The sequence below is a fragment of the Dermochelys coriacea genome, chromosome 4, assembly GCF_009764565.3.
Source record: "Dermochelys coriacea isolate rDerCor1 chromosome 4, rDerCor1.pri.v4, whole genome shotgun sequence".
NCBI lineage: Eukaryota > Metazoa > Chordata > Testudines > Dermochelyidae > Dermochelys > Dermochelys coriacea.
In genome coordinates this window covers 21,032,292-21,046,873 of record NC_050071.1, presented here as the reverse complement: position 1 = coordinate 21,046,873, position 14,582 = coordinate 21,032,292, and the positions used below count along the sequence as shown (strand labels likewise).

Below are 14,582 nucleotides of genomic sequence, written 5' to 3'. Positions count from 1 at the left end.
CAAAGAGAATGTTGTGTTGACTATTAAACTTCTTTAAGAGTACAAGCAACATAGCAGTAATGCCTGTAGTTAAGGTTTGCTTAACACTATAATGTTATAACTTCCAGTTTCCAGAAGGTAAACTTTAATCTTTAGGGCTTAAATTTTCCATGCTTTGTGCCTACCTCAGGTGAAACTTTTTTGGAAAATCTGATCAAAAACAGTTCATCCACTTGTAGGAATGAGATTAATGAACAATATGTGAATATTGCTTTTTCTTTTAAACAGTTCTTGGCCCTCAGGGTAGGGAGCAGTTAACAGATGTAGAAGAGGTGATGTTGTGCCTTTTCATAAAGTGAAAATGTATCTCTTTCACTTAATTATGCAGCATAGAAAACTGCCATTTGTGTATCCGCAATAGGAGTTTGTTCATTATTTCTAGAAGTTCAAGATCTAGTCAAACTGCACATTTTTTACTAAGCCTCCTGCATCATTTCTAAGTGACTATGTGAGCGGAAATAAATGGGGGGTACTCATGTGATTAAAGTCAGGCAGGTGCTTAAATATCTTGCTGAATCTGGGCCCAAGCAGAAAGTGTGACTACCTCCATTCTCCTTTATATTCTTTTCCATTCCTAATCCCTTTATTTTCCCCAGCTCCCTTCCTCAGATGTCCATCCCATGCATAAAATAGCGTCAGGTCATTCAATCGCTTTTTTCGCTAGAGTAATGCCTACAGGACCAGATGACTGACTTCTTTACTAGTAAAGACAATGTGAAGAATGAAGGAAATAAAAGCGGGTTACAATTTTATTTGACATTACTTTCATTAGCAAACTACATGCAACTAGCAGTCGGATCAAGGAAATCAGAGTTCTGGGCTGCTAAATACTAAGAACAAAAAGGCCATGTAATGCAATTTCTTTCTAAGTAGATCTCATTGATTTCAATGGGGAGTTCTATTTAAACATCAGTGATATAACGTGGACCTAAAAGTTTACATTGTCTTTATCTAAATACAGTAGAAACACCATTATATGCAAAAATATTATAGGACTTTATCCCATCAAATGTATTTTCTTCATTAACATTCTTTTTACCCTGCTCACCCAACTACCAAGTAGGTCAGAATTATTCACATGCAATTTCACTCTTACTACATTGTATTGAATAGTGTTTGCAAGTTGCTAACATCAAAATGAGGCCAGAGAATTTTACCTCCTTAAGACGCTACCAAAAAAAAGTAGGTCAAAATTGCTTCAATAAGTGGCAGAGTTGTCATGAAGCCAGTGAAATTTGACAAACTACGGAAGTTAAGGTTAGAAACTGGAACTCACTGTTTGATCTGCTGCGTGCAGTAAACAGGCTATAATCTTGTATTAGGTTGAAAACTAAAAAAATAATTCCTTGGACACTGATATTTTATATTTTTATTTTAAGTTGTCTTTTAATACAATGCAGGGTTAATAATACTTGATCATAACATAAACAACTAGTCTCTATTCTTCCCATAAACTTCAAGACAATATTTTATGGAGTTTCTAATACAAAAATGTATACTCTGAATGGTTAGAGTGTTTTTTTAATTTGAGATTTAAGTGATATAGCAGTAATTTAATATAGTTTGGTGGTTAGATGCTTTCAATATAGGGCAGTTAAATTCTCATCCTATAGCACTGCAGTTTTGGATTAGTATTAGAGCGTGCCATAGTTTTGGTTATAAACCCTATTTTAGGTTAGGCTCTACATTTCTCTGCTTTGCCAAGGCTTAGTCAAACCATTAAACTTACATAGATATGATTTGGGTTTAATCAGTTTCTTCACATAAGTGAGACCCTAAATAATTCTGACACTCGGGAACAAGGGTGTTTGGGAACTGAAGCTGAAGACTTAAAACAAAACAAAAACAAACCAACCCATTTTTGTAAGTGGCGTGTAAATTATCGGGCCTGATGCCAATGGGAATTTTGGTGAGAAAGAAATCCAGAATAAAGAGATTAGGGAGCATTTCTGTTTCTGATTCATGTTGTGCATATTTGTGACTCAATTTTTTCCAAACCCCCGATTGTTATTGATCGCTAGAAGAAGTTTCTCCCGGAGTTTTTCTATTGTAGAATACTGTGGGAGGATCAGGATGTGAAAGCAGGTCTGTGCTTCAGGGATGTGATCTTCAGACATAGACACATGTGCATTGAACTTTATCTTTATACAGTCCATTCCCATTACAGGGATCCGGTCACTTCCTGTGAGAAACACTACAGAGCAGAACAGAATTAGATTTCAGCTGGAAGAAGAGTTATAAGTATGTATTTCAAGTTATCTTTTATTAAGTGATAGGCAATTGAGGAATATTTACTATAGCACATTTCATATAAACTTATCTCCAATAACACTTTTCAGAATGGTACTGTTTCAGAATGATATTCAAATTATTTATACAGCCCCATAGGCGTGAATAGCGCTTTAAGGGCAAACAGATAGACAAAGTCCCTGCAGTTGAGATGCTTACAGTCTAAGGCCTTGATCCTGAAACGCTGCACATATGTATAGTTTCATTGACATCAGTGGTGCTAAACACGCACATAAAGGGCCTGATCCAAAGACTGCTGAAGTCAATGGGAGTATTTCATTCAGAAATCATTTACTGCACAGAATCTTTGGGTACTGTACATCTTGGGACAGACTTTGGAGCAGAATTGACTTCTCTGGGGTTCTACAAGGAAGAGTGGCTCATGGTAACTACTCTATTTTGAAAGATTTTGGGAGAAATAAACTCATCTGTTGGTGGACATGATACTCACAGAGAAAGCCCTTCTTATCTGCCACTGTGAGCTCATGGAAAACCTTCCAGAACATTTTGATGGTGGGGTGTGATGGAGTGTACATTCCCCAGTAGACTGCATTCTTCAAAATAGAAGAAAGGAAAAAATGTTTACTCTAAAGAAGTGAAACTCAATGGATAAATCAGAATAATATTGGAGAAGATTCTTTCTCCTGTTCCCTTCAAACCTGTTCAAATTTGTTCCAGTCATAATTAGCATTTCCAATTGCCACCTCCATCAGTTCTTGAGGCTGGAAGAATCTAAGTATCTCTCTGTCCAGGACTTTATAAAATCCCCTCTTGAACTCCTCATAAACCACCTCCACAGATTTGTTGAAGACGTAATCCACATACTTTTTGACAAAGTCCTTCCTTCACAGAAGCAAAGAGATGTTGGTTAGCTCACACACAATATTGTTCTCTTCATACACATAGGACAGTAAATATATTTGCCTGGTCACCTTGCTCCTCACCTCACAGAAATACAATAGTAATAAGAATAGCTTTTATTCAGATACAGTTCGACACACACTTTTTCCTGTAATATTTTTTTAAGTATTTTTCTCCTTGTTAGAATTAAACTGACTGACATTCCCTTGACACTAAGGAAGAGGGAAATGTTCATTTAATGGCTCAGATAATAGTTTCAAAAGGTGGCTATAATAGAAAAGTTTCTATTGAGGTTCTAAAAAGAACTAGGTGAGTTCATGCAGAATAGCTCCTTCAATGGCTATTAGCCAATATGACCAGGGATGCAACCCCAGCCTCCAGGTATCCCTAAAGCCTCTGACTGCCAGATCCTGGGACTGGATGACAGGGGATGGATCACTTGATGATCACTTGTTCTGTTCATTCTCTCTATCGCACCTGTCATTGGCCACTGTCAGAAGACAGGATACTGGATAAGCTGGATCTTTGGTCTGATCCAGTATGGCCGTTCTTATGTTTTGTATTCCGGGATAGAATTACTTTAGAATCTGACCCTCCAAACATTTATTGCCTACTACTGCGAACTATCCCACTGAAATCACGACAGTCCCAGTGACTACTCATGACAGCAAGAGCTACACTCAGTACTAAGTATTCACAGCATCTGGGCCCGAGTTTGTAACAAAATGGCAAAAACTTCATTAGGGATTGTGTCCTCATCGGGAGCCTGAAGTGGGTAAAGTCGCAACAAATGCCTTTAGACTGCTCGGTTCTAGGGAGAGAATTCCGGTATCATGCAATTGCACACACACATTTGGGGGAAAATGTTGGTGAGTCTCTCAAAGACACATGCCAAAGGAGGAGTTGTTTTAAATCAGCTCATCAGGTGACAAGTCAGGGGCTCACATAACCTCAATAGGGAGAGGAGTCTGGGACTGAAGAAAGGAGACATGTGGTCACTCCCAGCCTTCCACACAGAGAGGATGGTGAGATGGACAGAGGCTAGCTCAAGTCTCTATACAGGGGTATTTGTAAGTGTTAAGCTTAATCTTTTCCTGTACCTTCCACCTGATCCCTGCTCTCCCAGGTAGGAGGATTTGCCTCATTCTCACTGGCATGTAGGTACTGAGAACTGCAGTACTTAAAAGGACACTATTGTAAAGAACTGGACAGTTGCTCTGTCTCTGAGGCCTGGCTGTGAAAGCCTCACCAGTTAGAATTAAATAAACCAATCTGCTTTAAGATACTTGTTTTTGTTGTTCACAGCTATGGAACTGCCATCTGGAATCAGGTCTACTTCCTTGTTGTCCCACGACACCTGAAACCATGAAAACATTCTTGTGAGAAGAGGCAACAATCCAGGCAACCTTCTCTCCATTAAATAATTCCCTTCTAAGGTATTTGAAATCAATACGGCTGCAAAGTTCCCACTGGTGTTGTGCACCAATGCACATCCAATCACTTTAATCCAATCACCTTCAAAACTGCATTATAGTGGCAAGAGAGAATGAGGTGCCTGGTGCAAATGTGACCACAATTTCAGTGGACTTCCCATAGCTATTACATGGGTGTGTCAGTAGTGTGCACAGGTAGAACTCTTGTGTGTCATTTTCAGATGGATATGTTTCTCGGCATTAAAGAAAACATGAAGATTTTTGTCCTCTTTTTTGCCTTTCCCATCTCCCCTTCAAGCCCAGGTCTTCCCTATCATACACAGGGCTTTTGCTCATTGACTGACAGGATAGAATGGGCTAAATTCAGCACCAGTGAAGTCCATGGAATTGCATTTTCTTACAACAAGTCAAGATCTGGCCCACTGTCATTGGAAGAGACAAGCCTCAGAGCCAAAGGGCTCGTTACTCCAAGAAGAGGCCAAGGTAAATCAAAACAAAATCAGTTAGTTCCTACGAGTATCTTATTTAAAGTGGGGTTTTCATTTTTCAAAGATTGGGAAGCAGGGAAAATAATTTGTGTTGCAGAAGCACATCGGAGCCCCAGTCACGAACTAGGACCCCATTGTGCCAGGCACTATACAAACACAGAACAAAAAGATTGCCTCTGCCTCAAAAAGCTGATAAAAAACCATTCCCATAGTGGCTTATTCTGAATTTCCAAAGGGAACAGCCATTGTTTCCTAAACTGGATAGCATGTGGGGGGAAAGAAATGAATAAGCAACTGCAGTAAGTTTATGAAAAGCTTCTAAATTCCACATCAGCAGTGTAAGAGCGCCCAATCCACCATGTGAATCAAAGAACAACATTTCAAAAGTGACAGCAATTGTAACTACTGTAGTGCACAGTAAATGAAATAGACATGTATCATAATGGCTTTCAGAGGTACTCACACAATAATGTATCTGAAGATTCTCTTCAATATCATCCCACTCATAATCTAGAACTGCCTGCAAACTCCTAAAGGGGGAGGGGGGGAAAGACAAAAATATACTTGTATGTTGTTAGATGACAGACCACATGATAAATTACCCTGCATCATGAGTAGTGCAATCCCAACAATTTATTACTGATGAGCCATTATGTTTAATAAACAATTAAAAAAAAACCTATTGATTGTTTGTAGATTAAATTATGCTAACCATAGTAGTAAATACTGTAGTGAAACATATTTCCAGTCGCAAGCAACAAAAAATTGTAAATTCTGCACTTAGGTAGAAGAACCTAATACATGTCAGGGACAAAAGGCCACCATGAAAAGTTTTGGGCTCAAAAACCAGTAGAAAATCTTCACCCACTTCCCCCATCTCTGCTACCATGTGCCACAGAGTTCTGTCCTTCTCATCAATCTCTGTCTCCCTTCCCTATTGCAGGTCAAGCTGGGAATTTTTTGTTTTCTCAATAACTATCCAGGAAAAACCTGCATCTCAAGTCTGGTTGTCCCATAAAACATAGGGTATTTCAACTTCTTAGAAGTCAAAATGAGTTCTGTTATAAAGCGTTAAGTTGCGTTTGTGTGCGTCACTTGTATGCATGTTTTTATTATCCAGCGCAATTACTAGCAACTGTAATTTGTCCTTTTATTTATTTCTTAACACAGAACCTCTGGGCTTTGATGATAACACAAGCTGTTCAGGCTTTGCTCTTTTAGTTGTGCCGACGTCCTCACAACAGCACAATATATGTAATAGGTTGTATTTCACAGCTGCCTGAGCTGCATTCTCTCCTTCTGTTCCAAACAGACAGCAGAGAAGATGCAACATATGGCAGGGTGTGCAGCTATCTGATAGAGCTTCACCGTTAGGGCTTTGCGTGGCTCCTGGTGCTAATGATTCCCTAACATAAAAATGGATCTAGATGTACTCATGAATGCCTCTCCTCCTCTTACAATGCATGACCTTAATCCTCAAATTAAACCACAACCAACAGAAAGGTACTACAAAAATAGGCAAAACCAGACAGACAGAACCTGGTACAAGGGTGGCCGAAGTGTGGCATGCTACAGTGTGGCTCACAGCAGCCCTCATTCTTAATATGGGCCCAGAGAGTGGAGATTATGAGACTGCATATAAAAGTCCATTTGATCAAGACTGCAATCTGCTCTATTTAAAGAGCAACTGTGCTGCTGGCAAATTATTGCCAACGCGAGCCTCACAAAGGCAGCTTGCATGACCCTGACACAGAACTCGAGCTCAGAAAAATAATAGAACATTTGCTACTCTTATGCTTCCATCTATCTATGTTGTTATATAGCCCCATTTTACCTCAGTACCTGAAGACCTCACATATATTAGCCAATTTATCCTCACAACCCCTTTGTAGGGAAATGTTAATCCCATTTTACAGACACGAAACTGAGGCAGAGAATTTAAGTGACTTGCCCAAAGTCACACACAAGAAATCAGTGGGAGAGCTGGAAATAGAACCCTACCTCAAGTCCCAGGTCAGTGTCTGAACCACAAGACTATCCTTCCTCCACTCTACAGACAATATAGTGAAAGCCAACAAACTATCCAGCCCATTCATATACATGTGGGTACATGCACACACTCCTTTAGAGATCCAGCTGGAACCAATAGCTGAAATCACTTACTTCCCTACCACAGGACTCAGCTCTTTCAAGTCTTCGAGCGAAGGCTTCTTATCCAGAAGTTTCTTAAAAATAGCGAGTGGGAAAGGGATGAAAGCAATGATCCTGTTGAACAGGGAGAGCCCACACAGGATCCCAAAAAGGAAATACTTTTTCTTCTCTACTGAAGACTGGAAAAAAAAAAAACAAGTGTTGCAATATTGTAACTGGAGAACCAAGTAAGTAGTAGGTCATGGTGGAACCGAAAAAACTAAACAAGCCAGAATGGAGAGATCGGGAAGATAAAATTTACAGTAAATCTTTTGGTTCATTTTTGAGCCCTAAAAACGTTAATGACAGAATTTTTTATATTAATTAAAGGGGCACCATGTCAAGGTCAATCAGTGCAAAATGCAACTCGTCCTGCAAATTTTTTTAAACATTATTGTTCTGGTAATTAAGAAAAAGCAAAATCAGCAGCAACAAAACCTATCAATCATTAAGAAGAGCTGAAACTATGTTTAAAGAGACCCCACCAGAACCTTCTGATGATCCCCAAGGCTCCAAACCTGCTCCATTCAAGTCAATGGCAAAACTCCCATTGAAACAAATGGGAGGAGGACAGAGCCCTAAGTGGGGGGGACGGGATGGACACTTGGAATAAGAGGCCTGCTTCTGTTTTGAAGCCCAATCCAAGATCCACTGAAGTTAGTGACAGGTTTCAGAGTAGCAGCCGTGTTAGTCTGTATTCGCAAAAAGAAAAGGAGTACTTGTGGCACCTTAGAGACTAACAAATTTATTAGAGCATAAGCTTTCGTGAGCTACAGCTCACATCCGATGAAGTGAGCTGTAGCTCACGAAAGCTTATGCTCTAATAAATTTGTTAGTCTCTAAGGTGCCACAAGTACTCCTTTTCTTTTTTTGAAGTTAGTGAGACTCTAAGGAGAACTGAATCAAGCTACTGGTAAAGAGAGGGCATCTGGCAACTTTGGGGCATGCATTAGCCACAGATCTGCCATCAGTGGATTTCACTGTCCTCTTGTGTCACACTGGGGAATGAGTTAGAGGTCTCACTCTGTGGCTCATCTGCCAAGGACAAGAGTCCGTTTCAGGCCCTCCGAGCACACCTTGGCTCTTTAACTCAAGCTGTAGCAGTTCATGCTTTTAATCCCTGGTGCGTCAGCCAAGATGGTGTCTGACACACTATCACTTCACAGAGTGCAAACCAAAGGCAATTAATGAGCAAAATTATATTGAAAAGCCCTCTTTTAGACTTAATTTGCTGCATTATGTCTTCCCCTTTTTTGTTCACATTTATTTGGAAATCAGGATGAAGGTATTTACCTTTTTTCTTTCCCCTCCCTGATAAAAATAGATTTTGCTGAGCAATACAACTAAATTTCACAAAGGAGTAAGGACACAGAATTAATTGGGCCACTGCCAGATAAAGTGTACAAAAGCAGCATTTGACCACTTGAGGAGTTGCCACTGATTGTAGGAATTTAATTGTTTTTGACTATGCTCGTAGTTAGCCTGGGAACATCAGTCATTCAGAATTCTAGACCATGGAACTGGTCCCCCATCTGACTGCAGCTCACCTCAACTTTCAGAGGTGCACTCTGATGATCAGTTACAATTTGTTTACTAATGGAAAGTGTCAGTATATAGAACAGTAACACACACATTGCTGTGGTCTGGTTAATTACTGCGGTCAGCCAGGGAATATAGTCTGAGTGGTTAAAGTTCTCTAAATTTATTTCTTAGAAAATATTTCTTGTAGGAATACAGGGATTGCCAGACCTGGATCAGAAGTCCCGCTAGTCAGAAGCGGCAAGAACCCCCACAGGAAGTAGAAGTGGTATAATCTGCCTCTCAAAGATCTCATCCTAATCCCTACTATCTAGAGAATGATGTAAAACATGAGGCATGAGATTTTTATCCCTTTAAAAACTATTATTTGTACTATAACAACTCTGGATAAACTTGTAATCCATATAAATGTCCAGTCCCTTTCTGAATCTCATTAAATTCTTAGCCACTGAGAGCTCCACAGTCTAATTATTCACTGAATGGAAAATTATTTCCTTCAATACTTTTCAGTTTTGTTGAACATCCCCTTGTTCTTGTGTTGTGAGAGAACAAAGCTCACGATTTATCATGTATAGAGCATTCATTGGTTTATGTGCTTTAATCATGTCCTCTCCTTTCTACGGTAAACAAAGCTAAGTGCCAGGCTTTGAAATCTCTCTGCATTCGAGTTTCCCCTTGCACCCAATCATTCTCTGAACCCTCTCCAATTCTGCAATATAAAACACCCAGGTGGCACAGGCCCTCTGCTCTGGAAAATTGCCACTGCCTTCCAAGACCCTCCCCTGCTGACTCCAGCTACCGTGCAGAAGGTAAGGAAGCTTGGAGTCAAAATGCAAATGACTTCCTTTGTCGCTTGACCCTGAATGGTTTGAGCAGATTCTGACTTACGCTGGTAGGAAACCACATTGGGGATGCAGGGTCACAATACACGAACATCCCATATTGTGGATTCACCATCTCTTCAAATACATACAGGAAGAATTCTAACGTCACTCCGCCTGCATCCAGGCCCATCAACTCCCCTTCAAATTGCACCTGCAGAAACACAGAGAAAGATGGCTATTCTTAGTGGCTGTTGTTCCAAAGTCATTGCAGACTATTATTTCCCCAGAAATGGAACCATCAACACCACATTCATCCCTTAGTGCTGGAGTCAAACTACTAAGTGCAGTGTATGCACAGGTTTAGGGTCTGAAGTAATCAGCCCTTTCCAAGACCAGAGCAGGAACAACTTTGCAAAGGGATGATTTGGGAAGACTTCATCATTCCTGTTCTTACAAATTGCCATTCTTACCTCACTTTTGAACTGTGACTCATCTCCTTTCCCTCCTCCACCTCCTGAAAAATGATGTCCACAACACACTGCTACAGTACAAGTTAGGTCTGCTTAGAGACACACTGCTCTCTCTTCTTTTCTCAAGATAAGTTGAAGTTGACTTTTGAACTCACCAGCCCTCTGAGGTCCCATGACAAAGCAATAGACAAGCCATACCAAGTCAGCCTGCATTCTAATGAAAAACCACAAGCTGGGGTGTCACGCTGATCCAAGGGCAGGAAGTATTAACAGAGAGGGGTAAATGTTCACTGTTGTGCACATGTAAGACCACAAACCTTGCAGTAATTGATCTTTGTTATTAGGGGGAGGGAATCATGTGGTTAAAATCTCAAAACCCTGGTTAACATTTTCAAAGCTGTCGAGGGTGACCAAGTATAAAAATCTGCCTAATGTGTTGAACGGATCCTTGCTAATTAGGCACCTGTCTTCAGGTGCATGCTAGCTAGATATGACCAGAAAATGGTTTTTCTTCCATGGAAAATTCTGACTTTTCATCAAAAACTGAAACCAAAATGTTTTTGGGTTTTCACCCAAAAAATTTTCATTCCCCCCCCCCAACTAAAACATGACATTTTTGTGGAAAGCAGGCATTTTCACAAATAATTTCAGGTAATTGAGAGGCAGTTTAAACAGAAATTTTTCAATCAGCCCTAATTCTAACCAGCTATACAGTTTCTCTAATCTCCCTGGTATTGCTAAGTAGGAAGAACATGACTGGGCACCATACCAACAACTGCTTTTTCAGGACACTGTCCTCCACCAGACTTAGTTTACGTAAAGTATCTTCAACCAGGTTGCTGCGTTTAACTAGCAGAGGAAAAACAGGCAATGCAGGAAGCTCACTCTTTCTCAGCCATTCATTCTGCGTCAGTATGCACTGGGCTTCTGCCTTCGCACTCTAAAAAAGAATGAAAATATAACTATATTTCCAGCATCTTGCCTGAAAAAATACTGCACTGATAATGGGTAAAACATTTCCCCCTCTATGTGACATTTGCCCAGCTCTAATCACTAATTTATTGCATTGCACACCCATTTTCTTTCGTTTGAAACCTACTGTGTTAGGAGTAAGTGGTATTCACGTCATACAGCATAATTAGAACAACTTTTATAAGGAGAGTTAGATAAAAATGTGAATGAACTCCATATCAAAAGAGTCATTTTCCAGGAAACCATGACAGAAATGACTATGGTAAACCATAGATTTATAGCTTATTGCAACAATCTATAACACACTAAACCCCCCCGCCCACACACATACACTCATGGCTCCCATGACTGGAGGGGTGTTAACTGGACACTTCACCTGGTATGGTCCCTTGAAATATGTTAACTGCTTATGCTAAAACTGATCCCCCTTGTATTTAGCTGTGAGACTTTGCATACCTTTCCCTAGAGCTCTGTGTAAGCTCAAAAGCCTGTCTCTCTCCCCAGCAGAAGTTGGTCCAATAAAAGATATTACCTCGCCCACCTTGTCTCTCTATGGCAAACCAAAACACTCATTGGTAAAAGAAGACTTAAGTGATGTTTAAAGGAGTAACTTCTGATGTTCAATTGCAAATTCCGTTACATCAAATTGTGTTACATCAAAATGGCCCCAAATCCTGCAATTCAATCCACACAGGAACACTCCTGAGCCTGGTCAGACCCCCGCCACCATCACCACCACCGAGGGTTCAGAATGCTGACGCAGTGTGGCAACACTTAATAAGATCTAAATAATTCTCATTTAGGGGGAACTACTCTTCTCCTATAGGAATAGCAGCAAGGCCCTGGCCGAGGCTCCAGAAGCCTTTTGTTAAAATTCTGCCACCAAGACACAGGGAAATTAGGACAAATCCCCTCCCCCACCTTATAAATGGACTAAATTCCACTGAACTGCAAGTGTATTTTCAAATAATTGTCCTGGGAGACAATGCTCCCAAACTCCACTACAAGTTCTTTTCCTCTCCCTCCTTCACCCCCGAATCTAAAATCACACCGATCCATGTCATGTTACAGAGTCGATCATGTTAGTATATTATTTGAACAACCAGTGCCATTTTTCCCCAAGAACAAAATATAAACCTCTCCAGCAAAATACTCTACATTGGTAAGTGATAGCACCTGGTGGGTCATGAAAATAGTTTACTTAGGCCATGGCTACACTATAGCTTAAGTCGGTAAAAGTTGTGTCGTTCAGGGGTGTGAATAAGCCACCCCCATGAGCGACGTAAGTTACATCGACCTAAGTGCTGGTGAGGACAGCACTATGGACATAGCTACTGCCACTCACAGAGGTTGGAGTCATGAAGTCGACGGGAGAGCTCCCTCTTGTCGGCATAGACTCTGCACTATCAGTGCTACAGCGGCACCACTGTAAGCTGTGTAGTTTAGCCATAGCCTTAGTTTGGAAGAAGAAAAAAAAAAGTGAATAGATTCTAAGTCCCTCCCATGTTCCTGGGGTTGAAATGTCACTGTAGATCTGTGGCCCACAAAAAACAAACCAACCTAAACTGTGTTTCAGAGTATAAAGAGACCAGGTCATACCTCTTGCATGAAAAATGAATCAAGGTGGAACACTTGAATCTTGGAAACCAAGTTAAAGATAAAAGGGAAACGGCAGAATATGACGGGAACGTGGTCTTCATGACACGAATTCTACCAAGGAGAATGGTACATATCTTTTGAATACTTAAAAATAAAACAGGTAATTCCCACTTTCCGCATTCTTAACTCATGGATTCACCCTCTTTCCTCCCTCCCCACACAAAGAAACGGCCCCACAAGACTGCAGTCTCCTTCCCCTTCTTGCCTAGGAGAGAATTATAACTGTCCCTCTACCCCTTTGGATTAGCTGCTGTGCACCAAGGGCAAGTCCTGGGCCCATTTCCCCCACCAACCAGGTACTGCAACTAAACCCAGACTTAAAAAATCCAAAACACAGCTACAATATGGAGTGAAGATTAAGGTTAGAAATTTCAGAGGTAGGCAACAGAGTCTAGTGGTTATGGCACTGGATTGGGAGTCAGGAAACCGAGGTTCTACTCCTGGTTCCGTCACTGACCTACTGGGTGCAATTGGGCAAGTCACTTCAACCCTCTGTGCCTCTATTTCCCCTCCCACGTTTGTGTGTGCTTCTCTATTTAGACTGTGAGCTCTTCTGGGCAGACACAGTCTCTTGCTTAGCGTCTGTTCAGAGCCTGGCACAATCTGGCCCTCATCTCAGCTGGAGATGCTAGGTGTTACAATAATAAGAAACTGCTGTCTTTTAACCATCCACTGTCCTTAGAAACTCTGGAATAACCAGGAGATGGTACAATGTCATACTCACAGCTGTAACTTGCCATGAGCGCCACCTCCATACATCGTTTGAAAGAATAAATGTTCCGGAGATTTCATCTATGTAAAAATTGCTTAACTGTAGCGTGTAGTTAGCTTTCCTGTTTGCCTTGAAATGGAATAAAATATGGGTTCAGATGCACGTTTGCTTAGAACCGGTGACGATTCTCTATGCATTTATTCAGACTAGACATGCTTACCCTGTACAGCTTTTCAAGCACTTCTAGGAGAGGTTTGGTGTCCTGGTAACGGGGAAAGGCGTAATATGGCAGCTGAGATACTACAGCCTTTTTAAACATCTGTACCACTTTGTCCAAAAAGGATGCTGACAAGGATGACCAGCATTCTTCTGAAATATGAGGGGAAAATATTCATGTAAATGAAACTCCCCTGCCAAAAAAACAATGAAACAAAATCTCTAAAGAAACACATGTTCCAGCCTTCCTCCACAAACACACCTTGCAGTTTGCATTCTTATGAATGATACATGGATTCAAAGTGTTTTTTAATGCAACGTGGTTTTGGAAGGAAACAATGCAGCCACTAAATGCAATCAGACACCATACTTCAGCTATTTACACCCACTCATATAAAAAACACATACAAAACTACAGCAGATGAGAGCAACACCAAGCCTAAACATGTGAACTTACGACCACCCCAGCCCAATAACCAGAGTTCCAGGGTAATTTTCCTAGCCCGTCTAAGGCTCGTCATCCCTCTCTTTGAGTCCCTCTCCGCTGGCTCCCTCTTCTCTATTGTATCAAACATAAAAGTTACTTGTCCTTAATTTCAAGGCCCTTCACAATCTATCCCTACCCTACCCTCTCATTCAGTATCGAAAGGTTGAGTCCTGCCTCCGAACGGACCATGATGCCAGCCTCCACTGTCCACTTGTTAAACTTTCAAACAAGCACCTTCATGCTTTCTTCCACGCTGCCCCTAAGGCTTGGGAGTGCTTACCATAAACATCCACACAGCTGCTTCATTATCCTCCTTCAAAACCCCACTGCCAAGGTGCCTATACATCCCTGACAACAACTGGGCTACTGGTGTGCTGAGCCCATTGCCAATCACGCTGACCAA

The 14,582-nt window shown here is 40.9% G+C and overlaps 1 protein-coding gene across 5 annotated transcripts in view; it reads right to left on the bottom strand.

Moving 5' to 3' along the window:
• Window positions 1–766: 766 nt before the first annotated feature.
• Window positions 767–14,582, bottom strand: part of LOC119854723 (probable E3 ubiquitin-protein ligase HERC6) — a 72,301-nt gene continuing 58,485 nt past the window's right edge. For 4 of the 5 annotated variants that reach the window (XM_043513877.1, XM_043513878.1, XM_038399722.2 and 1 more), the window contains 11 exons: window positions 13,697–13,845; window positions 13,489–13,605; window positions 12,705–12,815; window positions 10,903–11,073; window positions 9,728–9,874; window positions 7,274–7,440; window positions 5,574–5,640; window positions 4,476–4,546; window positions 2,988–3,171; window positions 2,780–2,882; window positions 767–2,233 (listed from right to left, as the gene is read on the bottom strand). In XM_043513877.1, coding sequence (XP_043369812.1) covers window positions 2,022–2,233; window positions 2,780–2,882; window positions 2,988–3,171; window positions 4,476–4,546; window positions 5,574–5,640; window positions 7,274–7,440; window positions 9,728–9,874; window positions 10,903–11,073; window positions 12,705–12,815; window positions 13,489–13,605; window positions 13,697–13,845 — 1,499 coding nt within the window. In that variant the 3' untranslated portion in view covers window positions 767–2,021. The remainder of the gene's footprint in view (window positions 2,234–2,779; window positions 2,883–2,987; window positions 3,172–4,475; window positions 4,547–5,573; window positions 5,641–7,273; window positions 7,441–9,727; window positions 9,875–10,902; window positions 11,074–12,704; window positions 12,816–13,488; window positions 13,606–13,696; window positions 13,846–14,582) is intronic. The other variant, XM_043513876.1, reaches the window with a different exon arrangement.